The 27,914-nt window shown below is 53.6% G+C and overlaps 3 protein-coding genes across 4 annotated transcripts; 1 reads left to right on the forward strand and 2 right to left on the reverse strand.

Annotated features, from left to right (window-relative positions):
- Nucleotides 1-4,978: 4,978 nt before the first annotated feature.
- Nucleotides 4,979-6,378, forward strand: LOC125368096 (galactoside alpha-(1,2)-fucosyltransferase 2-like). The gene is made up of 2 exons (XM_048368952.1): nt 4,979-6,079; nt 6,366-6,378. Exon 1 carries the CDS (start codon nt 4,979-4,981, stop codon nt 6,056-6,058), a length of 1,080 nt encoding a protein of 359 aa, XP_048224909.1. The 3' UTR covers nt 6,059-6,079; nt 6,366-6,378.
- Nucleotides 6,379-8,243: 1,865 nt separating this feature from the next.
- On the reverse strand, nt 8,244-14,036 carry Mamstr (MEF2 activating motif and SAP domain containing transcriptional regulator). The gene is made up of 9 exons (XM_048329908.1): nt 13,979-14,036; nt 12,875-12,913; nt 11,688-11,809; nt 11,335-11,519; nt 10,714-10,810; nt 10,318-10,515; nt 9,814-10,029; nt 9,598-9,652; nt 8,244-9,437 (listed from the first exon to the last, which is right to left on the reverse strand). The coding sequence occupies exons 1-9, from the start codon at nt 14,034-14,036 to the stop codon at nt 9,154-9,156; spliced, it is 1,254 nt and encodes a 417-aa protein (XP_048185865.1). The 3' UTR covers nt 8,244-9,153.
- Nucleotides 14,037-15,564: 1,528 nt separating this feature from the next.
- On the reverse strand, nt 15,565-27,785 carry Rasip1 (Ras interacting protein 1). Of its 2 annotated transcripts, none has more exons than XM_048329892.1 (12): nt 27,648-27,785; nt 27,285-27,425; nt 26,100-26,785; nt 24,279-24,634; nt 22,362-23,015; nt 21,169-21,206; nt 20,792-20,943; nt 20,539-20,642; nt 17,285-17,528; nt 16,942-17,114; nt 16,642-16,789; nt 15,565-16,049 (listed from the first exon to the last, which is right to left on the reverse strand). In XM_048329892.1, exons 2-12 carry the CDS (start codon nt 27,419-27,421, stop codon nt 15,850-15,852), a joined length of 2,892 nt encoding a protein of 963 aa, XP_048185849.1. In that variant the 5' UTR covers nt 27,422-27,425; nt 27,648-27,785; the 3' UTR covers nt 15,565-15,849. The 2 variants fall into 2 exon arrangements, with proteins under 2 accessions (XP_048185849.1, XP_048185847.1); XM_048329890.1 differs by having other exon boundaries at nt 15,567-16,049; nt 20,539-20,654.
- Nucleotides 27,786-27,914: the final 129 nt, after the last annotated feature.

Below are 27,914 nucleotides of genomic sequence, written 5' to 3' on the forward strand. Positions count from 1 at the left end.
GTGGCCAAGATGGCGCCTGGTGTTGAACCCGGAGGCGGTCCTGTGGGCTGTGACATAAAATTAGGCCACCTCTTAGGATTGGTCCTTCGGCCCTCCACCCTTGACGGACAGCTCAGGCCTCCCTTCACAGTCCCTAGATAGGTGCACATACACCCCTCCCCTTCCTGCTGCTCTCTGACCTACTTAAGAGCAGAGCTTATTTCAATAAAGCGAGATGTGCTCAAGACATTTCTCCTGGGCTGTCTGTCCTCTGGCGAGGGCGGTCCGTCCACCCTTCTTTCTTGGCCCGCCCTGGGTCAGGGCGAGCTTCCCCGTCTCTCCCGCAGGCGGGACTGACAACAGGGAACTATAGTTTCTCCAACAGGAGACTATGGACTATTGCTGGAAGTTCCCTCTTAGCCATTTCACTCTATAAACTACTTGGACAAGATCTCTATCGTAGGGTGGGACCTTCTTATGCTGTTCACCTTCAGTGATCTCCTCAGGAGTCCCATGTGTTCTGGGCTTCCATCCCAGTCCTGGAAGCGATTTCTCTTGTAGACTGGGGACAAAAAGAACCAGGAGTGGCCATGCACTCCTGAATTCCCAGCTACTCAGGAGGCAGCGATAGTAGGATCGTGAATCCCAGGCCATCAGGGAAAGGTTAGAACCTATCTCAAAAACAAATGGAAAGCTTCATGAGCATACAGTTCACAGAGACATATGTAAACTCATACTGCATAGACATGCAGTGTCACTGCGTACACATCCACCACTTAAGGACCATCACAGAAACATACACCTGCGTGAACACTGGAGAGCCATACATGCATAGTAAAAGCCGTGTGCTAAGTGTTTGTGCAACAGAGGAGCACTCCTACACACTCGCAGTGGTGCATTCCCACAACTCAAGTTGCTGTTGCAGGGCCAGCAGTAATGTGTGCTCAACACCCCCCCATCCCCCGCCATGAACAGCACACCCATGCCTTTCTCTTTCCCCATGGCTCACTAAAGTGGAATAGTCTGGCAGAGGTGGCAGCCTAACTCAATAAGTAAGTAGGAAAAAAAAAAATGAGTGTGAGAAAGTGAAGAACCTGAGCAGCCGTTGCACTTCCATATTATAGGCTTGGGCCTGACCAGGCCCTGAAGCTTCCTGGAATAACTGCAGAACATGTCAATGTGAAGCCTGAGCAAAATGCAGTCTAAAATAATCAAGGTAGCCAAAGAGACTTCATTTGACCAGTGGTCAGTTAAAGTCACAATGCTTTAGCCATTGTTTGTTAGACGCTTCACTGCCTTGTTTGACAATTGTGCTGTGTACTGGAATATGTTTCTCATAGATGTGATTAACTATTAACAAAGTTCTGTTACTAGGTAAGGGCCAATTCCTGGCAGCTACGTGGCTATAGCTTCCCCTCACCTCAGTGACAAAATGCAGACTCTAGGAAATAATGACCCAAATTCCAGGAAAGGCGTAAACAACCCCCTATTACAGTAAACTCCCCAAGCAATAGATCAGCAGATAACAGAAAATACTTGAAGTGCCAGGTGTTCCACCAGGCAATTAAGATAATCAATAACTGGACAAACAGCCCTCAGTTTGGCATGTACACCCTTGCAACTCAGAGCCAATCATTTTAGAGAATTGTTTTATGATTTTTCCAGTGGTGTGATATGATTTGCGGAGTAATGCCATGATGTTTAGAGGGTTCCTGAAATCCCTATAAAAACCCTGTTGACTAGAGGTTGGGGCTCTCAATTTCAGACCCACTGCATCAGTGATGGTCGTGAGCCCATCAGTGATGGTGGTGAGGCTCCAGCTTGCTAATAAACAACCCTTTTGCTCTTACATCAGAATCAGCTTCTTGGTGGTCTTTGGGGGTCTCAAATTCAAGCATAACAAAAGAAAAAGGACAGGTGTTTCCATACCCACTGCCAGGTTATCAATCAAACTCACTCTCAACAGATAAGATCTGAGGACATTTCAAAGCCACCCTAGGGAAGGAAAATCTATGAGACTCTCATCTCCAATTAACCACCAAAAATCCAGAAGTAGAATGGTGGGTCAAAAGGTAAAGTGCTAGCCTTGAGCAAGAAAAAGCTCAGAAACAGGACATCAGGTCATGAGTTCAAGCCCTAGGACTGATACACACAAAGGCAAAAACTTACAGAAAATGCAAGCTTGTTTCAAAAATCCCAGCTGTGGAGAATAGACCCATCCCCCGTCCTCCTCCTGAGTTCTATAGAACCCTAGTTATGGAGGTGACTCCTCCCCGCCCCCCAGCCAGGAGGCAGACCTAATTGAGAACTGTAGTATGAGTTCTGTAGCCCACCATAACTCAGAAGCTCTTCTCTGATTGGTCAATTGTCATATCCCTCATTTGCATAGGGTCAACCAATCAGAGCCCCGCCCAGGGTATAAAAACCCCTAGAGTCAGCACCTTGATAGCAGAAGTGGACATATTCTGCTGAGTCATCTCTCTCCTGAACCCCTCAAGGAAGCTAAAGGAGGAGCTGGAGAAGGAGTTGGCTGGCTTTCCTGGGAAGACTGTGGTGGTGAAAGATCCAGAAGAGTTGCCAGGATGAAGCTGTGCCCACTGAGAAGAGCAAAAACAAGGGGTACCATTTACCCATCCCTGACAAAACCCAAGCTTTACTCCCCTCACTTTGAAAAAAACAAAAGGGTAGATGAATTGTACCAAGGGGTTTCGCCATGGGCATTTAATATATTGTAATTATAATTCCCTCTATTTTTCTCTTTTCCCCCAGTCCTCATGTCTTCATTATTACTTACTGTAATTTTTTGTTGGTCCTAGGACTTGAACTCTGAGCCTGGCTCTGCCCCTGAGCTCTTCAGCTCAAGGTCACACTCTACCACTTGAGCCATAGGGCCACTTCCGGGTTTCTGGTGATTAAGTGGAGATGATTAATTGGAGATGCCTTGATCTTCTGTTCTCAGCCTCCTGAGTAGCTAGGATTACAGGTGTGAGCCACCAATAGTTCTTTTGTTCAAGGCTAGTGCTCTACCACTTTAAGCCACAGCACTTGTTCCAGCTTTTTCTGAGTAGTTTCTTGGAGACAAGAGTCTCGTGGACTTTTCTGCCAAGTTGGCTTCGAACTGCAATACTCAAATCTCAGCCTTCTGAGTAGCTAGAATTACAGACATGTCCCACTGGCACCCAGCTAATATTCATCATCACCATCATCATCATCATTATTTGTGCTAGGGCTTGAACTTAAATCCCTGTGCTTTTGTTTTTCTATCACTGCTGGCACTCTAACACTTGGAGCTGTGCATACACTTTGGAATTTTGATGGCTATTTTAGAGACAGAAACTCACTCTTATGAGTGAGTTTTAGAGACAGAAACTCACTCTTATGCCCAAGCTGATTGTGAACAGAGATCTTAGCCCTCTGAATAGCTAAGATTCAGAGGGCATGAGCTACTAGTATGAGCTACTAGTGTCCAGCACTGTTTTTTGTTTTGTTTTGTTTTGTTTTTGGGGTTTTTTTTTGTTTGTTTTTTTGCCAGTCCTGGGCCTTGGACTCAGGGCCTGAGCACTGTCCCTGGCTTCTTTTTGCTCAAGGCTAACATTCTGCCACTTGAGCCACAGTGCCACTTCTGGCCGTTTTCTGTATACGTGGTGCTGAGGAATTGAACCCAGGGCTTCATGTATACGAGGCAAGCACTCTTGCCACTGGGCCATATCCCCAGCTCCTTGTTTTGTTTTGTTTTTCGAGGGGGTCGTCCTGGGGCTTGAGTTCAGGGCCTGGTTGCTGTCCCTGAGCCTATTTGTGCTCAAGGCTAGTGTACTACCACTTGAGCCACAGTGGCACTTTTGGCTTTTTCTGAGTAGTTTTTTTGGAGATAAGAGTCTCTTAGACTTTTTCACTAAATAGGGTTTGAACCACAATCCTCTGATTTCAAACTCCTGAGTAGCTAGGATTACAATCATGAGCCACTAAAAACTGGCTCCTTGCACCTTTCCCCCCCCCCCCCCAATACTAGGGCTTGAATTCATTCTGGGCACTGTCCCTTAGCTTTTTATTTTTTTTTTTGCCAGTCCTTGGGCTTGAACTCAGGGCCTGAGCACTGTCCCTGACTACCTTCTGCTCAAGGCTAGCACTCTAGCATTTGAGCCACAATGCTACTTCCAGCTTTTTCTGTGTATGTGGTACTGAGGAATCAAACCCAGGACTTCATGCATGCTAGGCAAGCACTCTACTTCTAATCTACATTACCAGGCCTGTCCCTAGGCTTTTTCACTCAAGATTGGCTTTGGCTTTCTACCACTTAAGCCACAGCTCCACCTCTGCCTTTTTCTTTATGCCAGTCCTAGGGCTTGAACTCAGGGCCTACGTGCTGTCCCAGCTCCATTTCAAGCTTTTTTTTTTGTGGTTAATTGGAGCTAAGAATCTCAAACTTTCCTGCCCTGGCTAGGGATGAACTGAGATCTTCAGGTCTCAGCTTCTTGAGTATCTGGGATTACAGGTGTGAGCTATTGGCATTCAGCAAGCACTTCTGGCTTTGTGCTGGTTAACTGGAGATTGTCTCATGGACTTTCCTGCCCTGACTGGCTTCAAACAGCAATCCTCAAATCTCAGCCTCAGATGTGGCTCAAGTGGTAGAGTATCAGCTTTGAGCAAAAGAAAAAAAAAATGTGAAAACAAGAGTGTGAGGCCTTCAGTTCAAGTCCCAGAACCAGCACGCACACACACACACACACACACAAAAGTTTTGTGAGTGCAGAACTTCACATAGACCCATGTATGTTCACAATGTATAGACACCTACAGATGCACTCACCATGCACACAACTACCTGTGAAATCCACTCATGCAGAAACACTGGAACACCATACATTCATGCCAAAAGCCATGTGCCAAGAATTTACACACACGAGACGAGCACTCCCACACACCCACACCCCATCTGTGCACAGCCATAGGGGTGCATTCCAGCCCCCCCCCCCCGGTTGCTGCTGCATGGTGAGACCTAATGTGCACTCTCCCCTCCCCCACAGCCACGGGCAGCAGGAAGGCACCTTTCTTCTTCCTCAGAGCCCACTTCATCATCTTCATCTTTATCGCCTCTGCCATCTTCTACTTCCAGAAGCGCCCCACGAGGGTCCAACCCACTAGTGTGCAGGAAGAGCCAACATCGGAGTCATTTCCCGTGGTGAAGCTCCCACCCTTGATATGGAAGAAGCCCATTAGTGATGAGCCACTGAGCTTCTGGACCATCAAAGTGAGAGGCCGCCTGGGGAACCAGATGAGCGAGTACGCCACGCTCTACACTCTGGCCAAGATGAACGGGCGCCCAGCCTTCATCTCTGAAGAGATGTATGGCACGCTGGCCCCCATCTTCAAGATCAGCCTCCCAGTCCTGCATAGAGCCTTAGAGAAATGGATCCCCTGGCATAACTACCTGCTCAACGACTGGATGGAGGAGCGCTACCGACACATCTCCAGCAACTTTGTGTGCTTCAACGGCTTCACCACCTCCTGGACCTTCTACCACCATCTGCGCCCCGAGATCTTGCGGGAGTTCAGCCTCCACGAACATCTGCATGAGGAGGCCCAGGCCTTCCTGTGGGGCCTGCAGGCAGACAGGGGCCAGCCCTGCACCTTTGTGGGTGTGCATGTGCGCCGGGGAGACTATGTCCACTATATGCCCTACCTGTGGAAGGGGGTGGTGGCTGATCCGAACTACCTGAGGCAGGCCATGGACTGGTTCCAGGCTCGCTATGATTTTCCAGTCTTTGTGGTCACCAGCGATGACATGGCCTGGTGCAGGGAGAACATCAACGCCTCCTTTGGGGATGTGGTGTTTGCTGGCCATGGCAAGGAGCATTTACCCACCCAGGACTTTGCCTTGCTCACGCAGTGCAACCATACCATCATGACCATTGGGACCTTCGGCATCTGGGTCGCCTACCTGGCTGGTGGAGAGACCATTTACCTGGCCAATTACACCCTCCCGGACTCCCCCTTCCTCACGGTCTTTAAGCCAGAGGCAGCCTTCCTGCCCGAGTGGGTGGGGATCCCAGCCGACTTGTCCCCCCTACTCAAGAACTAGCCACCCTGTCCCTGGCAGCCTGTGGGCGTGAGGAGGGCAGTGAGACCCTATCCCCTTGCATGGAGTTGCTTTGAGCTGCAATTAAGACAAGTCCCAGCTCCAGGCAACTCTACAGCTCAATAACATTTTCTGTGAACCCTAACTACACCCATCTTCTTGTTGTACCCTCTTAAGCCCAGTTGCCTCCTGGGTCTAAAAGGGCTGCTACAATTCTAAGAATCACATGCAGACAACCTCTTCCAGTAGTGTTAAAGGGAAAAATTAAAATGTTTCATTCTTTTTGTGGTTCCTTTCTGAAAAAGGAAAGCCAGGGGACGGTGCTTTATGCTTGTAATCCTAGTTACTCAAGAGGCTGGATGTGAGGATCATGGTTCGAAGCCCATCCGAGCAGAAAAATCTTTGAGACTCATCTCCAATTAAGCACAAAAAGCAAAACAAAACAACAACAAAAAAAAAAACCCCACAAAATAGAGCTGTGGCTCAAATTGGGAGAGCACTAGCCTTGAGCACAAAAGCTCAGAGAAAGCACCCAGGCCCTGAGTTCAAGCCCCAGAACTGGCACAAAAGAGAGAGAGAAACCTATGTATGGTGGTCTTTTTCCATTATGACAATGAACTGGGGATAGGTCACATTACAAGGGTCTGGGTCTGGTGAGGGCCTGGTAGTGGTTGCCATGACAATGGCAGGAGCTCCCCGGAGGAAGCAGAGAGGCCAGGCTGGGCCTTGCTGGAAAGAGAACAGTGCTGTTTCCTTCCAAGCATGGTGCCTGCAGATGTCCTCAGCTGTCTCAGGCCCAGCAACTCCCACCAACACTTGAAGGACCTGGGGCTCCATGTCATATTAAAACCATAGTACTCCCCCCGAGCAACTCCATGTCTTATCTCTTTGGCAAGAGTTGTTTCTCAGCAGGTTTCTCTGGCCTGTGACTTTGACTCTTCTTAGAGCAGGGTTTTGAGGTTTGGAATAGGGGGTCACCTTATGTCATTAATAAGTTTCTCCCTTTATAATTCAAGCAATCCCCTTTCCAATTTCCACTCTTATTGTATACAGTTCGAATGAGTGGTTGTGGAGAAACAGGTAGGGATGTGGGGTGTGGCCTTATATGCCGGCAATCCCAGTACCCTGTGAAACTCCCAACTCAAAAAGAACCAGCAAAAAGCCTGGCTGGATGTGTGACTCAAGTAACAAAGGACCAGCCAAGAAAGAAAGAAAACTGCATGTGTATGAGGCCCCTGAGTTCAGGTACTGCCTAAATAAATAAATCCAAGCAAGAAAAAATAATTCAGCCAGACACTGGTGGTTCACGTCTGTCATTCTAGCTACTCAGGAGGCTGAGAACTGAGGACTGCAGTTCAAAGCCAGTCCATGCAGGAAAGTCCATGAGACTTTTATATCCAACTAACCATCAGAAAACCAGAAGTGGAGCTGTGGTTCAAAGTGGTAGAGCACTAGCCTTGAGCAGAAAAGCTCAGAGAGTTCAAACCCCACAACCCCCGCCCCCAAAAATCCACCTATTATTGAGATCAAGCAATGGTAGGACCAGGGCATGAAGCTTTCACTTGGCTCTCCCGTAGGGTCCTCAGAGGTGGGGGACAGAAGTGTCCAGTAAAAGTATCAGACCCAAGCCCTTCTTTCACATAAGGCCTACACCTGCCCTCCCACCCAAGCCTGCTCTAACATTCCAAATCTCAACTTTCTGGAGAATTCCTTCTCTGCCCCTGATCCTGACTCTTGATGTGGTATGTGCTCTGCAGGGGACTTGGAGAGCCTTAAGTGTGCTCGTATCCCCTAAGACTGCCCTCCTCCAGACAAACCCAGGAGCAATAGGAGAATGGGCAGGGACCCAGCTGAAAATTGGTGTCCAGTTTCCCTGAGACACTCCAGGGACTACAAAGCATGCTAGTTGGGGTAGAACAAAGGGCAGAAGGAAGGAGATGGAGGCAGGGAGGAGGGAATAGGCACAGGACAAATCAGAGACGGTGTTGTGGAGAACAAGGGAGACAGAGGGCAGAACCCAGACAGGGAGACACCTGCACAGACAGGCGCTTAGATGGTGACAGGTCAGATATAGAAAAGTCATCAGGGGAAAATGGACAGAGGACCACCCTCAATCCTTTCGGGGCTGCTGCCCTTTTTGTCATCTGGTTTCAGCCTGACATAGGCTCATGGCCCTAATGCCTTTATTTTTTGCTCCAGCAATCCTGACGGCTCGAGCTCCCTCTGGTGGCCCTGTGTCCCCTGCCCCTCCAGGCCTCCTCCAGCTCTTCGAAGATCTGGGAAGAAAGATACAGTCTTCCAGGTTCCAGGGACCAAGGCCTCTTTATCCTTAGAGACAGTGAAAATGCTTCTCAGACCCTAGGTGGCATGCCTTCTAGCCTTTCAGTCTTTACTAAGAGTCATGGCCTTTGCTGGATTTTATCCAGGGGGCACCGTGGTTCTCAAAAACACCAATATGATCCCTGTAAATCTTTGAGCTCCTCAAGAGCAGAGACTAGGGTTCTCTTATTTATTTTCTCTGCTCTAAGGACAGAGCTCTATGAGCTCTGATCATCTGCTTTAAGCCAAACGTGGTGGTGCATGCTTGTGATCCCAGCACGGGGGAGGCTTAGGCAAGTGGATTATGAGTTCTAGCCCAGCATGGGCTATTTAGTGAGTCTCTCTCATACCTGTAACTACAAGTCCTGTGTCTGGTTCCTCTCTAATCCCTCCCAGCTATTCCCTGCTCCTTTCCTAAATCCATACAGCATAACTATCTTCCAGATTCTCTCCCCCCCCCACACACACCCAGTGGACAGGCAACCATACAATGTGTCTGGAAGGAAGGGGACATCCTGAGATTTCTGAAGGAAGCAGCGTGTTGCCCCTGGCCAGCAGCAAATGAACCTCTCATCACCAACCATACAACCATGGGGAAAGGTGGAGGGGAGGGGGGGTCACACGGAAGCCAAGCAGGCAAAGTCCAGGCACATGGCATGTAGAGCACCAGTTCATGGCCAAGTAGGGAGTGGGGGGAGGGGTCTCCCTGATCTTGTGCATGGTGAGAGAGGCTCTGCTCACCCCCACCCATTATTGGTCTCTGGAAATCACAAACTCCATCACCACGGGTCCTCTAGCAGGTCCCACAGCCGGGTGACACTGGAGTCCGATAGATCAGCAGAGAAGATGCTGGGGGCTGGGGGACCAGAGCCCAAGGGCGGACCCCCACTCAGGGCCTCCAGCCAGTCCAAGGAATCAGTGGGGCCCCTGGGAGAGGGGGATGAGGAGTTGGTGGGGGATGGGAGCGAGGATGAGAAGACTGATGACAGGCCTTCAGAGTCGGGGGAAGGGGACAGCACGTCGAAGGAGCCTGGGAAGTCCAGGGGGATGGGCGGCAGCGAGTCTGAAGAAGATGAAAGAGAGCTTATGGTCTTGTGGGTCTGGCTTCCGGTGCCCGATTCCTCATTCCCAGGGGCCCTGTACCCCATCCATTCCTTTTTGGCACCCGAGAGTCCTGAACTTCAGGCTCCCTTCTCCCCTAAATTGAGAGATTCAGTTCCTACCCTCAGGTGCCGTCTGATCTCCCAGGATATCATCGATGTCTCGATTCGGAAGCAACTGTAGAAAGAAAAGGAAGGAAGGGAGGGAGGGAGGAAGGAAGGGAGGAAGGAAAGAAGGAAGGAAAAGAAAAACCGGACAGTGTCGTGAAGCCTGGATTTTCTCCCGGAAATAAACGAGGACCCCCCCCCCCCACCTCACTCCGTCCCTCACACACTCACCTGTGCCCTCCGGATCGCTTCCTGCAGCTCTTCCTCCAGAGTCAGGCCCACTGGTGCTGGGGCTGAGGAAGGTGTCAGGGCCGGGGCTGGGACTGGAGCCGGGGCTGGAGCCGCAGCCGGAACCAGAGCCAGAGTCGCAGCCGCAGCCGGAGCTGCCACCACTGTATCCGCCACGCGTGGAAGATGCGGCTGGTGGGACGCAGGACTCGACTTGATCTACAGGAGCGGGGAGAGCCGGTCCCATAAACCACGCCCCCGAAGCAACCCCACCCTCTCGAGGCCTGTGGCCCTACCCTCCGCTCCTGCCCAGCCCTATGCTGCCTTTTCATTGGCTGCTCTTCCATAGGCCACGCCTCCCACGGCTCTTAGCCGCGCCCCTCATTCACAGGCCCTTGGATGCTGGGTTCCGCCCCCATACTTCATTGGCTACTCGTTTTTACACTTCCCGCCCCCACCCCGCTGTCATCCATTGATCGGTCTTACGCGTGTGCCACACCCCCTTACCGTGCCCTGCCGGCGGGCGGTTCCCAGGGCTTTGGGCCTGAGGCGGGGCCAGGGAGCAGCGGCCGCGCCTTTGTCCTCGCGCTTAGGCTTGGGCCGCTCACGGGGCGGGGCGCCGCCGCGCATGCGCTCCAGGAGCATCGACTTGGTCCCGGACACCGGGAGGCCCCGCAGGCGCAGCTGCTGCCGGAGCTCCGAGACCTGGGAGGGGCGGGCGGGGGGCGGGGGGAGCGGTGCTGGGCGGGGTCTTTGGGGCGGGGCATTCGGAACCGGAGGGAGGAGGGGTCTGGACCCCTGGAACCCTGCGGAGGACAGGATGTCGGGGTCTCCCCCCCCCCCCCGACATCTAGAGTCTGCAGAGTGAGAATTCGGGGCCTGGAAGCGACACCCCAAACTCACCGTCAGCTCTTCGAGTTTGAGGGTCTGAAGTTCCAGTTTGTGCGACGGAGGCGGAGGGCCGCAGACCCCGGGTGGCGAGGGGGTCGGGGGCTTCGTCCTGTTGTCCACAGCGGGAGGGGGCGAAGATTAGAAGGGGTCGGGAGAGCTGGCGCCACATGCCTGTAATCCCAGCTGTTCTGGGGGACAATGAGATCTGAAGATGGGGGTTCAAGACCAGCCTAGGCAGGAAAGTCCATGTGACTCTTATCGCCAATGAACCAGAAAAAAAAAAAAAAGGCAGAAGTGGAACTGCGGCTCAAGTGGTAGAGCATCAGCCTTGAGCAGAAAAAGCTGGGCAAGAGCGGGAGACCCTGAGTTCAAGCCCCAGTATTGGCACAAAAAGGAGGGGGGGGATAGAGAGAGAAAAGGCATGTTGGGGTTGTCAGACACGGGTTCTAGCTCTCAGAGGAAGCAAACACATGCTTGTGGAACTGGGGACAAGTGGATCCTGTGGCCAGGACAGGACAGTTGGGTCCCGGTGGGGGAGAGATTGGGACCAGGCTCCCCTTGGTTTTGGATGTGAGACAGGGGGTTGATGGGACCTGGATTCCTGAATCCCCGAGGGCAAAATGAAGATCATACTTAGGATATGGCAGCTGTGAGCTTGTTCCCATCTTCAGAGGCGGCTTTGGGGAGCCCAGGGCCTTCCCCTCAGCTTGGGGGTCGGCCCTGGGCCCTTGTCTCGGCTCCGGGGGCATGTACTGGTGGTATGTCAGGTTCCCTCTGGATGTGGGCTCCCTCCAGCGCTGGGAGACCTTGGGAGATCCCTGAAAAAGCAGGTGAGGTGATTGTAGGTGGTTTGTACCTTCCTGCCCCAAAGCCCCAGGCAAAGTGTGGACTCTGCTTGGCCACACCAGAGAGGGGCAGGGGAAGCAGCAAGGAGGATCAAGGCTAGACTCTCAAGGGTTCTTCTGCTCTCTCCAGTCCAGGCTTACCTTCTTTGAGGATCTCCAAGGACAATATTCTGGCTCGGGAAGCAGAACCCCAGGACCAAAGAAGAAAGAGGCAGGGACAGAAGGCAATGCTGGGGCCAGAGTGGGGCCTGAGATCCAGGGATCTGCATTGAAGAAGGGAGACAAGAGGAAGGACCTTGAGGGGCTTGCAGGAAGGAAGCCAGCCAGGGAGGAGCAAGACTGTGGGAAAGGAGGGCCTGACACCCCTCCCGTGCCCCGGAATACAGGACAGTAGGCTCAGGGATCAAAAATCCAAGAGGCTCAAGTTGAGCCTGGTCTCCATCTGAAGGTACCCGACATGGTGGCTCTGTCCTGGTATCCCAGCTGCGCAGGATGGAGAGGTAGGAAGACCCTGAATTTCATGTCAGTCCCAGCTAAGCGAAGTTAGCGGGACCCTGTGCCTAAAACAGAATACAGCTGAGCACCAGTGGCTCAAGTCTGTCATCCTAACTACTCAGGAGGCTGAGATCTGAGGTTCAATGCCAACCTGGGCCAACAAGTTTGTAAAACAAGCTTATTTCCAAGTAACCACCCAAATAGTGGAAAGTGGAGCTGTGGCTTAAGTGGTAGAGCACCAACCTTGAGTGAAAAAGCTAAGGGACAGAGCGCAGGCTCTGAGTTTGGGGGCTATAGGAGTGACTCTAGTGGTTAAGGCACAGGCTAGGCAAGCTTGAGGCCCTGAGTTCAATCCTCAGTACCACAAAGAAAAGAAAAATCAGGAATCTGGTCCTGAGTCGACATGGGGTGTCTTGTGGAGGGTCACAGATGCCAGGTTTTGCCAGGGTGGGGTGAGGCTGCACTCCTAGTTCTGGCAGAGGAGGAGAAACAGAAAGCCACATCCTGATAGTTTTGAGGGTGCCAAGTGTGCACGGAATCTGGGGTGCCTATCTCCATTCCAAGAAACGATTCCCCTCTCCCTTTTGTGCATCTGTCAAGGGTAGGAAATGTTAGGGAGCTGGAAGTAACGGTCCAAAGGCTAAGGGGGTGGGGGGCAGACTCCTGCCATCTTTTGGGAAGTGACAGACTGGGATTTCAGTCAGCCCAGCTCAGAACAGATGGATGAAGCTAGAGAAAGCTTGCAGGGATCTGGGGGAGGGAGGGATATACTCAGGATGTCTATCCCAAGGGAGTGGGGCTCCCACCTCTCCCTCCCAGAGCCCACAACTTACTTGGGTCCTGATTCCGTCGGTGGATCCGAAGCTGCAGAACTGTGGAAGGAGGAGGGAGGAGGAGAGAGGCGGGAAGGGAGTGTCCAGGAGTCTGGCTTGGCAGGCAGTTGGGAGCTACAGTTGTTGGCGGGATGTGTGCCCGGCCCCTTACACACCCCGTGCAGGCGGGTGGGCGGGCAGCCCGCTCCCTCGCTCTCTGCTCCCCAGCTCCCTTCCCGGGGCCTCCCGCCTGCTCCCAGCCAAGCTCAAAGCCTCAGGCCAGAGCTGCTCCCAGCCAAGCCAGCGCACAGGCTGCTAGACAGCCCTGCCCGCCACGCCCCCCCCTTGCACCTGCCCCTTCCGTGCCCACCCCAACCTGGCATAATGATCATCTTGGCAACCTGGCCTGTTTGCCCATGGCCTCCTTTAATGCATGCGCACCCACCCGTACCCACCCCCCACGACTGCAGATCCCAGCGCTTTCTCTGGCCCCTCCCAGCCCCCTCTCCTGCCCCCTGAGTATTCCACCTTTGAAACATTCATTTTGTATGTGTTTTAACCCAGGGCCTCTAGGAGAGCAAGCTCTACCACTGGAGCTACACTCCCAGCCCTCTCTGTTTTAACCATCTATTCAGCCTAGGTTGACTTTGGAGCCCCAAATCACTGCTCCAGTAGCTGGGATTACAAGTGGGCACCACCATGCTCAGACCATTTGTACTCTCTGGCACACTTTTCAGCCTTACTCTTGGCTCTTGTTTTGGCTGGGTGTGCAAACTTTTGAGTGTCCTTTGTCTGCTCAGGAATTAACCCCAGTCTATTCATTCATCCACTGAGTGCCTGCCCTGAACTAAAACCTGACTTCTGGCACTTGCAAGGCTGGAGAGCTCAGTCCCCCTCACCCCCACCCCCACACTGATCCTCCCAGGCCCCCTGCTCTGTGCTCCTCCACTTTCCTGCTAGTTGTTCCTTACAAGGCCCTGACTTGCACACTGACCCCTAGATTACTTAGTCTCCAGTGACCCACCCCATCCTTTATGCATGAGTGACCTTCGGAAAACACGGGCCTCGTGGGTCCTCCGGCATCCCCAGGACCCCTCCCCACACTCCTGGGGAGCCGCCTCTCACCAGATCGGAACTTGGAGCGGATGATTTGGGAGCGCTGAGAGGAAGCTGCCAGGGTCATTGCCAAGTGTAGGACGGGACCTGAGCTGGGATAAAGTCAGGGTCCCCACAGGGGGCAGGGTCATGGGTGGGGGGAGATCAGAGGCTGCTCCCCTGCGTGAACTCAGGAAAGGGCTGATAGAGACAGTGAGGAAGGCATCTTGGATGATTTTCTGCAAGAACTGTGGAGGGCTGTGGGGACTCAGGTGCTATATCCAAAAGAAGAGGGCTGGGAATCCCTGGGTCTGCGGGTCTGGGTCTGGCTGGATCTGGACTATGGGTCTGAGGGAGGAGGGTTGAGACCTGGACCCTTGAATCTGAGGGAGGAGGGCTGGGGTCTGGATTTCTAGGTCTGAGGGGAAAGGGGGAATGGGAGCCCCAAGTTTGGGGTCTTAGTAGAGGAAGAACCGGAGTCTGGGGCTCCTGGGTCCTATTGTTGAGGGCACTGGGAGCCTGAGTGCCTGCTTCTTTGAAAGGAGATCCCCTGAGCCTTGAAACTAAGATCGGCGCTAGTTGGGGGCAGGTCTCTGGGGGAATGGCTAGGTCTCTACCCTAGGCATCTGAGAAGGGAATGAGTTGGTAAGAGCCACCAGGGTGTGTGGGAACGAGATGGGGGATCTGAGAAGTGACAGAACAGTTAAGGAGGGTCCCTCCCTTCATCCCCCGGGGGCTTCTCACCAGGTGGGTTCCGTGTAGCTGGGCTCCCAGGCGGGTGGAGTCTGACAGTCTGCGCTGAAGGCCTCAGGCTCCGCCCCGCCGGACTAGGGACAGCCCTGGACACCCACCCCCACCCCCTTTCTGGGGCGTGCCTGCAGCTGGCAGAGCAGGGGAGACTGGAGCCAGAACTGGGACCCTGAGAAGGGGTGGCAGACCCACGCTGGGAAGATCTCAGGGCGGGGCCAACGTTGGGGTTCCCTGGTTTGTTCCTCCTCCTTGTCCTGGGGCAGTGGGGTCGGGTGGGGCAAGGCAGACAGACAGGAGCAGGTGCGGGGCAGAGGGGCCTCCATGAGCAGCAGCGGCAGGTGGTCTTGTCCTAGCCCTGCCAGCAGGTGCCACCTGTCACCTTTTTTTCCCCTGACACAGCAGCGGGAATTAAGTTGAGAGGAGGGGAAAGTTCAAACTCAAGGCCTGAAGCTCATAGTCTTAAGAAAGGTGGGTTTTCTTTTCTTTTTTTTTTTCTTTTCTTTTGAGGGGTGTGTGTCTGGATACCTAGATCAGCTGAGTTGCTGCTAGGGACATAAAGATGTTGGGGCTCAGTCATGTGACCAACGGGCAACCAACTTGGGGGGAGGAGCTAGGAACCCCTGATTCCTGAGACTGAAGAAGGGGGCCGAAGCGGGGATTTTGGAGGAGTGAGGAGAGCTGGCTGCTCCCCACTGGCAGGAGCCAGGGCCTGGCATTCGGCCGAGCACGCTTTGGGCTCTGATCCGAGGTGTGTGGTGGGCCCTGAGCTCCTGGGTTGAATTACATGCAGGAGGACAAGCTGAGGCCATAGCTATAAATACCTCCTTGGGCTCGGCAGGGACCCAACACTGGTTCCAGGCAAGGGGCCTAGGTACTCTAAAAACCATCACGGCTCACTCTCCCGAGTCTTAAGAAGCGAGGCGCTGCCAAATTACACACTTTTATTGCTCCTCGGCGCAGCTGACATCTCAAGCCCATCTTCCCACAGTCCCCAGCCTCTACTGCCCGAAAACTCCAACTCCCAGTGGTCCAAGCGGGAGGCAAGAACTACAAGTCCCAGAAATCTCTGCGACTAGGCGGGGCTCCCAAGGAGTAAGAGCACAAGAATCTTTTTTCCTTTCAAGGTTGGCGCGCTCGCTTGCTATTGGTTTTCATGGGGGCGTGGCCGCAGGAGGCCCGTGGCGGTGATTGGCTGGAAGCTCCTGCTGCTCAAGATCCCAGAGAAGGCGACGGAGCCTGCGCAGTTCACGGTGCAGGGCATCGTCTGTCACCGGACCAGTGAGGCGCAGGCGCGAGCTGCCCAGGGGCAGGATGAGGGGAGGGTGCGAGGAGAAGCTTTCGAAAATGTCCCCTATGAAACCGAGTAAGAAGTAGTTAGGGTGGAAACAGCTTACCCGACGGAAGAAAACAAAAAAAAAAAACTCAGTTCCCTGCAACTCCTGGAGAAGGGTCCACTCAAACCAGGAGTCCAAGAGCTTGGTGGGAGTTGTATTTAAGCTACCCTCTGTTGCCTGGGAAACGGGCAATGTCACTGGGTACCTAGGTCCCTGGAGAAGGGCTGGGAACTGAGCTTAGGGATTCCTGTAGGGGATGCACCCCTGGTCTTTTAGGCAAGACAGGCGAGGAGTTTTAGACGGAAAGGGAGAGGGGGACAGAACCCTGGGGGGTGGGGAATAACTAAGAGCTTGTACTTGCAGAGCTGGGATGGAACCCAGGGCCTTGTGCATGCTAGGCAGGAAATCTACCACTGAGACACGCACAATCCCCAGCTTATAACTTCAGGAGATGGAAGCAGAGTCTAGCACTTTCAGATGCCGGGAAAAGAAAAGGCTTAGGACTAAGACCAGAATCCGTGATCAGAAGAGGCTAGAACATGGTCTCCTAGATCCTAATGAATGAAAACAGCCAACAGCCGCAATCCTTGTGTCCCCATTTCTCCTTACCAGTGTCCACGGCATCTCTCTCTGCAGGGGGAGGGTCCCAGGCAGGTGGAGGCCCACGGCCAGGACCCAGCTGGTAGTGGCTGAGCAGATGGTGAAGCTGAGCAGGGGTCAGAGTTGGGTAGTCAGTTCTCAGGCTGCTCCATGAAGCCTGGGAAGAGGATCACAGAGAAGTCTGGGGTCAGTAGAGGATGGCACAAGGAGGTCCCAGGGGAATTCCAAGAGTGAACAAAAAACCAGAGAGTTGCTGATTGGGATGGAAGGATAGAGACCAAAGGTCAAACAGAGCTGGCCAGAAGTCACCTTGAGCAGGGAGGTGCGGGGCACACAGAGCAGGTTCACAGCAATGGAGAGTTTCCGGAAGAATTCTGTGGCAATGTCACCTAGCCCAGCTCCTTGCAGCCAGTCCAAGACAAGATCCAAGTTGGTTCTAATTTGGACAGCTCGGGACCATTGGTAGAAAGGTCTGCTTTGACCTGTGAGGGAAGGTGAAGTGTGAAGGTCAATAGATGAGTGGACCATGTGCTTTTCCTTTCTATCCTTGATCTCGGTACCCAGAACTTGTTCTCCAGAGCCACCCAAAGGTGAGGCCTGAGCCTGGTGTGTCTACCTTGGTGGGAATCCCTGCTCATCAGCCAACCCTCACCTCGCTCCATCAGTGAGTTGAGAAGGGATGCATTGGAGAAGAAAAACAAGTAGCCGAATGTCTGAGACACGAGGTCTGGGTGCAGCTCACACTGGCTGGTCAGTTCCAGAGCTGCCTGGAACACGCCCAGGGTGGGTCTCAGGCCAGGAGGCATGGCCTCTAGCTCTGCACCAGGCCCGGGTAGCTCTGCACCAGCTGTGAAAGGGTTACTGTCCAAGAGAGCAGGCAGTGTTGAATAAAGAGTCTGTGGAGATACAGAAAAGCAGAAGTCAAGTGATTAGACTACAACTCCCAGCAAGCTTAGAGTGTCAGAGTATGATTATAATGGTGAATACCAAAGACCTCTGGGAGTTATAGTCCATTTTACCTTCAATATTTGAAGGGACTCCATCAACAAATGCCCTGTGTGGGGGGTGCGGGGGGGGGGGTGCCACATGTGCACACACACTGGTTCTGGAGTTTGAACTCAGGGCCTCAGCACTGTCCCTGAGCTTTGCTAAAGGACAGTGCTCTACCACTTGAGCCACAGCTCTACTTCCAGTGTCTTTGGTGTTTAATTGGAGTTAAGAATTTCAAGTGGGCTGGGGATATGGCCTAGTGGCAAGAGAGCTTGCTTCGTATACATGAGGCCCTGGGTTCGATTCCCCAGCACCACATATACATAAAATGGCCAGAAGTGGCGCTGTGGCTCAAGTGGCAGAGTGCTAGCCTTGAGCAAAAGGAAGCCAGGGACAGTGCTCAGGCCCTGAGTCCAAGGCCCAGGACTGGCAAAAAAAAAAAAAAAAAAAAAAAAAAGAATTTCAAGGACTTTTCTGTCCAAGCTGGCTTAAAACTCTGATCCTCAGATCTCAGCCTCCTAAGTAGCTAGGATTAAGCACCTAGCAAACATATTCCTACTTTATAGATGAGTTTCTAGCATTTATTAGTCCCAGAACAACTCGTCTTAACAAAGGCATTCTAGAAGTTTCTTATGTATTTCAAAGTCTACCCAACTCTAGTGCATTATGGGACTTGTAGCTCAAGAAAGACAAGGAGAGATACAAAACTCAGTAGCCTTTCTGTACACCAACAACATACAAACAGAAAGAGAAATCATGAGAAGAGCCCCATTTGCAATAGCCTCAAAAAGAATAAAATATCTAGGCTATCTAACCAAAGATATCTAACCAAAAATATCTAACCAAATATGTAAAGGATCTATTCAGTGAAAACTCAAAATCTAAAGAAATCAAAGAGGACGCCAGGAAATGGAAAATCTTTCCATGTTCCTGGAGAGGTAGGTAGAAGATTGTGAAAATGTCTATACTGCCAAAAACAATATACAAATTCAACTCAATCCCCATCAAAATCCCAATGATGTTCTTTACTGAAAGACAATGAGAACCAGATACTAGTGGCTCACACCTATAATCCTAGCTACTCAGGAGATTGAGATCTGAGGATCATGGTTCAAAGCCAGCCCAGTCAGTAAACTCTGTGAAAGTGTCATCTTCAATAAACTACTCAGAAAAGGCCCAGAAGTGACGCTGTGGCTCAAATGATAGACCGCTAGCCTTGAGCAGAAGAAGCCCAGAGACAGCATCCAGGCCTGGAGTTCAATCCCCAGGACCCACAGAAAGAAAGAAAGACAGAGGGTGGGGAGAAGGGGGAGAGAGGGAGAGAGAGAGAGAGAGAGAGAGAGAGAGAGAGAGAGAGAGAGAGAGAGAGAGAGAGAGAGAGAGAGAGAGAGAGAGAGAGAGAGAGCGAGCGAGCACAAGGGATATTAGAAAAAGAGGCCTCCTTCATCTGAAGAAGTTACTTATCTAGAATTCCCCAAGGAAAGAAAATGAATGGAGGATCAGGAAGTAGGAGTGGGATGGCAATTAGCCAGTGGAAAATGTGATCAAGCCAAGGACAGGAAATGAGGTCAGAGACAAAGAAGAAAGAAAGCTATACTTGGCAAAGATGGACAGGAAATGTAGACTCAGAGGAAAGAGCTTCAAAATCAAGGCTGCTTGAGGAATGGAGAGACTGTCTCAAAAGACTCCCCATTATTTCACTAATAGGCCCACCATGCGCCCAAACCCTGAGAAGCACAAGAAACAATTATAGAGGTCAAGGAGCATGTGAGTGGCAGGGTAGCAGGCCTTTCACGAACTGCACTCCCAGGAACAAAAAGGCCTGTGGCTCACAAAAGGACATGATTTCAGCACTATAGGAAGTTATGTCACCAGACACCGGAAGTAAGACCTGATTAAAGTGGACTTTGGTTTGAATGACACTGCTTGACACAATTTGATTGTTTATCTGTAACTAAGTAGTAGATTTGGAAAATGAGAGAGTGAGAAGATAAAACAACTAGGTACATGATCAGCCTGTCCACCAGTGATGATTGGGGGCTAGATGGCTTAAGTGGTAAAGTGCTCATGCCTAGGATGCATGAGACCTTGTGTTCAAATCCCGGTACCTCAACAAAACAAGCAAAGGCTGATTTGAAAAAGTGATGATGAGGCTAGATATAGTGGCTCATGTCTGTAAGCTCAGCCACTTAGGGGATGGAGATCAAGGCAGCTCAGATGAAAAGTTGGCAAGACTTCCATGCTGCCTGTCATCCCAGACACATGGAGATGTAGATAGGAATATTATAGTCTGTCCTGGGCAAAAAGGTGAGACTCTATGTACAAAGTAACTAAAGCAAAAAGGACTGGGGGAAAGACTCAAGTAGTAGAGCACCTTGCCTAACAGGTGCACCCTGAATTTAAGCCCCAGTACTGTCATAAAACAGAACAACAACAACAAAACAAAAGGTAGTTGGGCATCAGTAGCTCACACCTATAATGTTAGCTACTCATGGAACTGAGATCTGAGGATCGTGGTTCAAAGCCAGCCAGGGCAGGAAAGTCCATGAGACTCTTATCTCCAGTTAACTTTCAGAAAATCAGAAGTGGTGCTGTGGTGCAAAGTGGTAGAGCACTAGCCTTGAGTGAAAAAGCTTAGGGACAGACCCCAGGCCGTAATTTCTGACAAAAATGACTTTTTAAAAAAAGCGGGGGGGGGGGGGGGAGAATGACTGCAAAGATGGGAAGAAAGGCCAGAAGTGATGTAAGCTCCACCAGGAAGTAGTATCATCACACTGGATGGCTGGGGTGAGATGGGAAGCCATGTGTCAGAAGAAGGAAATCTTGAATCAAATAGGAAGTGACCTCAGACCAACACAATGCAGCTCACAGGGAAAGTGCTCTTAGGATAAAGAGGAGGCAGGGGACAAGGCTAACCTTGGTGAGGTAGTAGACTGACTGCTGGAAGGTACACATGATGACCTCATCCAAGAGGGCCATGGCCTCGTCACATAGCTCCAAGTCATTGCAGAGCTGTGGGTCTGAGGACAGGCCTGGGAGGGGAGGGAGAGGGAGAAATCACAGCTGGCAGCCAGCATCCCAAATCTCCAGGTTTAGGGAATGACGGGGGGGGGGGGGGGCAGGGGGGGAAGAGGGGGACAAAGCGGGCTGAACCCATGTCTGCGCTCACCCTCCTGGTCGGCCTCCTTCTCCATTTCTAGCACCTTCTCTTGCACAAAGCTCAGCAGCTCTGTGGTATTGGCCATCCAGAGCAGGAGCGGCCGCAGCTCCACAGAAACAGCTTCAGGAGTCAGGGGCACTTCCGGAACCCCCTCAGGATGGCTGAAGAAAATGAAAAGAACGGTGATTTCCCCGCCCAACCACCACCATAGTGTCCAAACCCCAAGAGCTGGGTGGAAGCTGGGGACTAAGCCCACCTCACAGCAGAGGAGGGCAGATTCCAGTGATGCACAGAAACCTGCATCACAGGAAGGCTCGCAGTAATGCAGAAATGCATGCACGGCCCAACCCTGCATCCCACCAGATCTTTCTCCTCAGTTCTCTTACTTTTCTGGCTGACGGTCTCCAATTTCCTTAATCTTTTCCTGCAGTAAGTAAGTACAGTAAGATCAGAATCAGGGTCAGGAGCTCAGCAAAGGGAATCATGAATTAACACTCATCTCTTTTCCCGCCTTCATTCCTCCTTTTCTTCTTCCTTTTTTTTTTTTTGCCAGTCCTGGGGCTTGAACTCAGGGTCCAGGTGCTGTCCCAAGAGCCTCTTTGTGCTCAAGGCTAGCTCTCTACCCTTGAGCAAAAGCACCACTTCCAGCATTTTTTTTCAGTAGTTTATTGCAGGCAAGAGTCTCATGGACTTTCCTGCCCAGGCTGGCTCGAACGGCAGTCCTCACAGCTCAGCCTCCTGTGTAGCTATGATTACAGGTATTAGCCACGGCTGCCCAGCCTTCCTTCCTATTTGACAGGGTATCACTGGGTATCCCAGGCTTGCCTGGCATACTATGATCCTCTGGGCTCAGCCTCCTGGGTGCAGGGATTACACGTGTGAACTACCACCTAGTCTGTCATCTTGTTTCTCTAGAACACCTTAAGAGCCTCCCCACTTTTCAAATGCACTGTAGCAATCATCTTTCAGAAAGCTCTCTCCCCTCCCTTCTTTTAAACAGCCCAAGTGGTCTATTTTCCTGGAGTTCTCTCTCTTGTTTACATAGTCTCTTACCTGGAAGAAACGCCCTAAACTTAAAAAAAAAAAAACAAACCACAAACAAACCTAGGCCAAGCTCAATGGAGCCTTCCCTTCCTCCTCCCCAGCTCTGGGTGACTTCTTCCTGGCACTTTCAGTACAGTTCTAATGGATTCATCTATCCCCTCAAGAATGCCTTGCCCGGTATCGTTCAAAACTCTCAAAGGGTGGCCCATCACACTTCTCATAAGCGATCTCTCCCAACTTCTCAGCCGGTGATATCTCCCTCCACTTCCCATAGCGGTTTCTATCATGACCCTGTTACTACCACGCCCATAGCTCCAAAGGTAGATACTACACTGACTTTCCTGCCCAGCGAAACCACAACTCCCAGCATCCTACCTGGCCTCTTCATTCAAACCTCAAGCAGCCTCCCCGCAAGGCATCATGGGAGATGTAGTTTATATTTGCCCAGGTCTGAACCGGATGGATGGATGGGTGGGTGGATGGATGGAAGGATGGGAACGGGGAGAAGCTGTGGGAAAGATTTGGGGGCGCTCACCCAGACGGCCTCCTTGATGAGCCTGGCCAGGCGACCCAGTAGTCCTGGCAGGTGGCCGAGCTCCAGCTCCCGGGCCGAGTGTTGCACGCACAGCGCGAGCAGCGTGGCGGGCCCGAGGGGCGGCAGGTCCCCCGCGCCCGACGCCGCAGCGCGCACGACCTCGCCCAGCAGCGCCTCCTCCTCCCGCGGCCGGAAGCGCAGCACCGGCTCGCGGCCGTCCAGGTAGGCGGCCAGCGCCTCGCCGCGCTCCTGCAGGCCGCGGCCGCACAGGCGACAGGAGAAGGCCCAGCCGGGCCCGGGCGGCGTGGCCCCGGGGCGCGCGGGCAGCCACGGGGGCCGGGCCGGCCCCGACCCCCCGGAGCGGGGGTCCTTGTACATGAACAGGAAGTGCTCGCCCAGCCCCAGCAGGTCGCCGGGGTGCAGCTCGGCCTCGCGGAGCAGGAGGCACCCGTTGTGCGTCACCGGGGCACCCCGGGATGGGCGCACCATGGCGGGGGGCTCCGGGCCGGCGCGCACGGTGCAGTGACGCGGCAGGATGTCGGGGGCGTTGAGGAAGGTGTCCACGTAGGGAGCTGGGGACCCACTGCGGGACGACGAGGTCCCCCCGCGCCCGAACACGTGCTGTTCCCGAGTCATCACGTACACCACGAAGTCCTGCGGGCAAAGCCGGGAAGGCAGGAGGACACGCGTCCAGCTCATCTTCCTCTGTGGAAGGAGGCCTGGCCCTTCTACTCCCCTACCTGCCCCTCCGGACACTCCCGAGGTGACCTCCTGGAACCCCGGAGGACTCATCAAGCGCCCCCCCTTCCCTGAATGGTCAGTGCTTCAAGGCCACTCTTAGAAGCAGAGTAAGGAATGGACTCCTGGAGATCTTTCTTCAAATCAGTCTCCCATCTTTTTCACCTCGTCTTAGTGGGTTCTTCCCAACCCACCGTTGACTGTTCCATAAAACACCCAGCTTCCAATGCCCCCCCTCACTAAAATGGATTGCCCCCAGCCCTCCCCTTCAAATAATGGACCTTTCCAAGAAAACTTATCCCTGTACCCATCTGTTCATTATTCCAAACACATTTCCCCCTTCCAATAGTAGTTTCCTTTCAATATCCTTTGGGATATCTTGAGAAATTCTTGGTAGAAACTACCATGAAGCCAGGTGCCAGTGACTCATCCAGAAGTCACTGAGATCTGAGGATCACGGTTCAATGCTAGCCTGGGCACGAAGGTCCCTGAGACTTATCTCCAATTAACTCACAGAAAAAGTCAGAAGTGGCGCTCTGGCTCAAGTGGTAGAGCGCTAGGTAGCCTTGAGCAAAAAAGGAGCTCAGAGACAGCACCCAGGCCCAGAGTTCATGCCTTCTGGAAGAAAGGAGGGAGGGAGGGAGGGAGGGAAAGAAGAAGGGAGGGAAGGAGGGAGGAAGGAAGGAAGGAAGGAGAAAAAACAATAAGAAAAGAAACTACCATGAGTGAGGCTGAGGTCTGGTGGCTCACACCTGTCAGATTTGATGTTCACAGTTCAAAGCCAGCCCAGATAGAGAAGTTTATGAGACTTCTTCCATCAAAAAAAAAAAAAAAACAAAAAAACACCCCAGAAGTAGATCTGTGGCTTATGTGGCTTAAGTGGTAAAGCGCTATCTTCAGAAAAACAAAAACAAAACCTCAGGGACAGCACTCAGGCCCTGAGTTCAAGTCCCAGTATTCTGATAGTGTTTTCCACAAACTTCAAATGAAATGAGCCAGTGGCGCTCTTGGCCGCTATTTGCCAGCCATCTACCTTCCACATCCATTTCCCACTCTGAAACCTTGCTGGAACCACCAGCGTACTTGAATCTGCCCCAATCCTTCTTTGGGAATGGTCGTTTTCTGCTTCCCTACCATAGCTGAGTACAGGAGCCTCTGGGTGGAGGGGCAGCGGCTCACCTGGGCGTCCTGGTAACCCTGGAGCAGCAGGAAGTAGGGGCGGTTGTTGGGGGCCTGGATGAGGCACTGAGTCAACTGATCGAAGTCGCCAGGGTCCACAGGGCCCATCTGGGGATCGGCTGCCCCCGGGGCCATGCTGACAGCTTGCAGTCTGCGTTCCTGCTGCCGCCGCCGGCGACCCTGCAGGCTGAGCTCCGACACGCTGCGTCGCAGGGATAAGTTCTCCGAGCGCTCCTTGCCGCCCGACCCCGCTTGGGGCCCGGATCCAGACCCTGGACCTGGACTGGCCAGAGCCGCCCCGCCAGACGCTGCCCGGGAGCGGTTCTTCTGTGGTCGCCACGAGGGGGCGCCGGTGCCTGAGAAGGGATGGAGAGCAGAGAGAAACTGAGGCAGAAGAAGCCACAGAGTCAGTTGCTTTCCGGAAACAGTACTGGCTATGCTCGGACTTTGCAGAGGCTGTGCCCTTTGTCTGGAGCAAACTTCCCGCCTGACTATCTTTGCAGTTTTTAGCTCAGAAATTTCTTCTTGTAGTAAGCATGTGTTGAGCACCTACTGTGTACTGGGGGCTGGTCTCGGCATGAATAAAAGAGAAGACTGTCCTTAGGGAGAAGCAACCTTCTCCTGAATGCCTTTCCCGACAGGCTGTAGAAATTAACTTCTCCTCGCAGAGCAGAATGAACTTTTTGGGGGCCCAACCCCAGCCCTGCCATAGAATCAGCACCCAGTGGGAAGGAGCCCAATGAATGAACTGATTTGTTTCCCCCCACTAAATTTGTAAGCTATTCAAAGACAACAATCTCATGTTAAGGGTCCCACTGTGTTCCCACTGAAAAGTGTGTCAGACACCATAGGGATAAATGATTATAATTGCCTTTGGGGGGTGGTGATAGTGGGGTTTCAATTCAGGAGTTCCTCCTCAGCCAAGCCTCCAGCCCCCAATTAAGCACCTATGATGTAGGCCCCTTATATGCATTATCCCAGTGAACTTTCACCTATCCCACCCCCACCCCAGTTAGGTTAATCAGGCAAAGAAGCCAAACTGAGGGAGATCCAAGTCTATCAGCAAAAACACTAATCTTCCAGAGGCCGATTCGCAAGCAGACAAGGTGGGCTGAGAACCCTGCCTCCCTCCAGGAGCCCTTCTTGGTGCCCTCCTTGTCCACCCACATAGGCTCTGCTCTTCAGAAGCAGCCTTAATCTACTTCACAGAGCTGCCTCCCACCAGAGACCCACTCCCCAGGTGCCAGCATTCGTCATCCGGCCCAACACTGGGACGCTCCAAGCCACCGAATCCCTCAGGCCCCGCCCTGCTATCACAGTCCGCGCCCCTTGGCTCTACACAGCCCTCAAGGACTCCATGCATGCCTAGTCTTCCAGCTGCTGGCTCTCTTCAATTTCCATTTCATTTCAACAAACAGAACACAAATCCCTCCAGAGTCTGAAGACAGACTCCTGCCCCATCCTGCTCCGAAACCCCACGAACTCCTGAGTATTTTACTATTCCTTAGGCTCCAGCCTCCTCCAAGACCTTCTGAAATAACTACTAAAGCTCCAGTCACAGATCTGGTGAGCCTGCAAGCTACCAGTCCCACAGGGTAAAGCCTACTACACCACCCTACGTCTAAGCCCCGTCCCTTTATCAGACCTAAGTCTTACCCTAGCTGGGCTCCCCAGATCCAAACCCGACAGGTGCCAGGAGACTCCTGTGGGCCCTGACCCCAGCAGCCCAAGCCCCGCCCGTCCAGGCAGTGCCCCGCCCCCAATGGCTCTCCGCTCACTCCCACTGGCCCCGCCCCTGTCCGGCCCCGCCCCGAGGCTCACCGTCGCCGTCCGCCGCCCCGAAGGCCTCCTGCTCCAGGCGGCGCGCCTCCTCCCGGCCGCGCAGCTCAAAGCGCCGCGCCCAGCCGGGCCGCGCGCGCCACAGCTCCTGCACCAGCAGGGGGCGCTCGGAGTCGCCCAGCACGCGCAGGTGCTCCGCCCGCCACTCGCCGCCCCCGGCGCCCGCCGTCGCGGGCCGGCCGAGCGCGTCGCACAGCGCGAAGGCGTCCACGCAGCTGGCGTCTCCCGGGCCGGTGCCGGGGCTGCTGGCCAGGCCGTAGCGCTCCAGCGCCTCTGCCACCAGCTCGCGCGCCGTGGACCGCGCCGTGGCCAGCACGCTCTTGTAGTTGGCGCCCGACGCCAGCCCCGCGCCGAAGATCTTGAGGACCCCCGGGGGCGCCGTGGCGCGGGTGGCCAGGGGCGGCTCCGGGGCGACGCCCGCCGCCAGCTCGGGTAGCTTCTTCTCGCTGGCCCAGCGCTGCGCGGCCCCGGGGGTTCCGGGGCCTCCAGCACTTCCAGACCCTGTCGCCCCGGTCCCCGAACCCCGGAAGAGCTGCGAGATGCGCTTGGCGCGGCTCCCCGAGGCTCCCCCCGCGGCCTTCACCGCGCCCACGCGCCGCAGCTCCACGTGCGGAGGGGGCGGGGGCAGCGGCTCACTGCTGCGGCTCCCCGTGTCGGAAGACGAAGACCTGGGAGGCACCGGGCAGTGGGGTCCGGGGTGAGGGAGGACGCGATCCAGGCAGAGTCGGGGAACGGGGAAGGCCAAAAAGAGCCAGAGAGCATGGAATAGGATGGGAGCCGAGGCCGAAATGCCAGAGACACCCGGGGTGGAGGGGGGGGTGTAAGGAGGGAGAAAGAGAGAGAGAGAGAAAAAAAATCAAGGCCGTTCCTGCAGAGGGAAATTCCGAGGCCAACTGGGAGGGGAGGAAGGAAAGTGAATCAACCCCTTGTGCCTGGCCTTCGGTGTCCATCCGGCCTGGCCCCAAATCCTCACCCAGCTCTTTCCGCCACTGTGCCCCGATTTCAAGTCAGTATGCCACCAACTCCTCTCGCACTCTCCCCCCCCCCAGCCCCCACAGGTCGCTTTTGCATTCAGGACATGGCCCAAAGCAGGGACTGGAACCTAAGCTGGGACAGAGGGGAGGCAGGTGGCACTGGGACATGCATCCTGAGACGGCAGGTACTCACTTGACAGAGGCAGCGCTAGGCCAGCGCCGCCCCAGCTTGGCCAGCTGTTTCCTGGGAGAATTGATCCACAGGCCCACAGGGAGATGGAGTTTCCCGAAGCGGGGGCTTCCGCCCTCCTTGCGTTCACCAGATAGCATGGCCCTAAAGGAGGGTGGGTAAGACCCCCCCAACTCCTAAGATGCAGGATGGTGGGATGAGGTAGAGGGGAAGAGGGAGAAGGGGATCTGAACTCCTGAGACAGAGGGAAGATAGGCAGAGCTGGGATTCCATAGTCTGGCTGAAGGAGAGGGTTGGGGAATTGGATGGCTAGCTCCCAGAATGGACGATGGCTGTAGACTCACTCCCTAAGACCCTGGCTCTTACCCTGCTTCGGGTCCAGCAGCACCCGGAGGCCCTGGCTCGGCTGGCCTCGGTTAATTCCTGATTCCTCTGCTCCTGTAAAGGTCTTTGCCTCTGCCCCAGCTTCCAGCACTGGGTGGGGGACAGGAAAAGGCAAGAGGAAACCCGGCAGGAAGAGCGGGGAGGGGGCGTCCTGTGAGGAGACCAGGCCTGGGGGAGGAGATCTGCGTAGGACCGAGTCTGCCCTGTTTCTTGATTCGGGGATTATATCACAGCCCATTGGTTACCACC

The sequence above is a fragment of the Perognathus longimembris genome, chromosome 20 (assembly GCF_023159225.1).
Source record: "Perognathus longimembris pacificus isolate PPM17 chromosome 20, ASM2315922v1, whole genome shotgun sequence".
In the NCBI taxonomy this organism is placed as follows: Eukaryota; Metazoa; Chordata; class Mammalia; order Rodentia; family Heteromyidae; genus Perognathus; species Perognathus longimembris.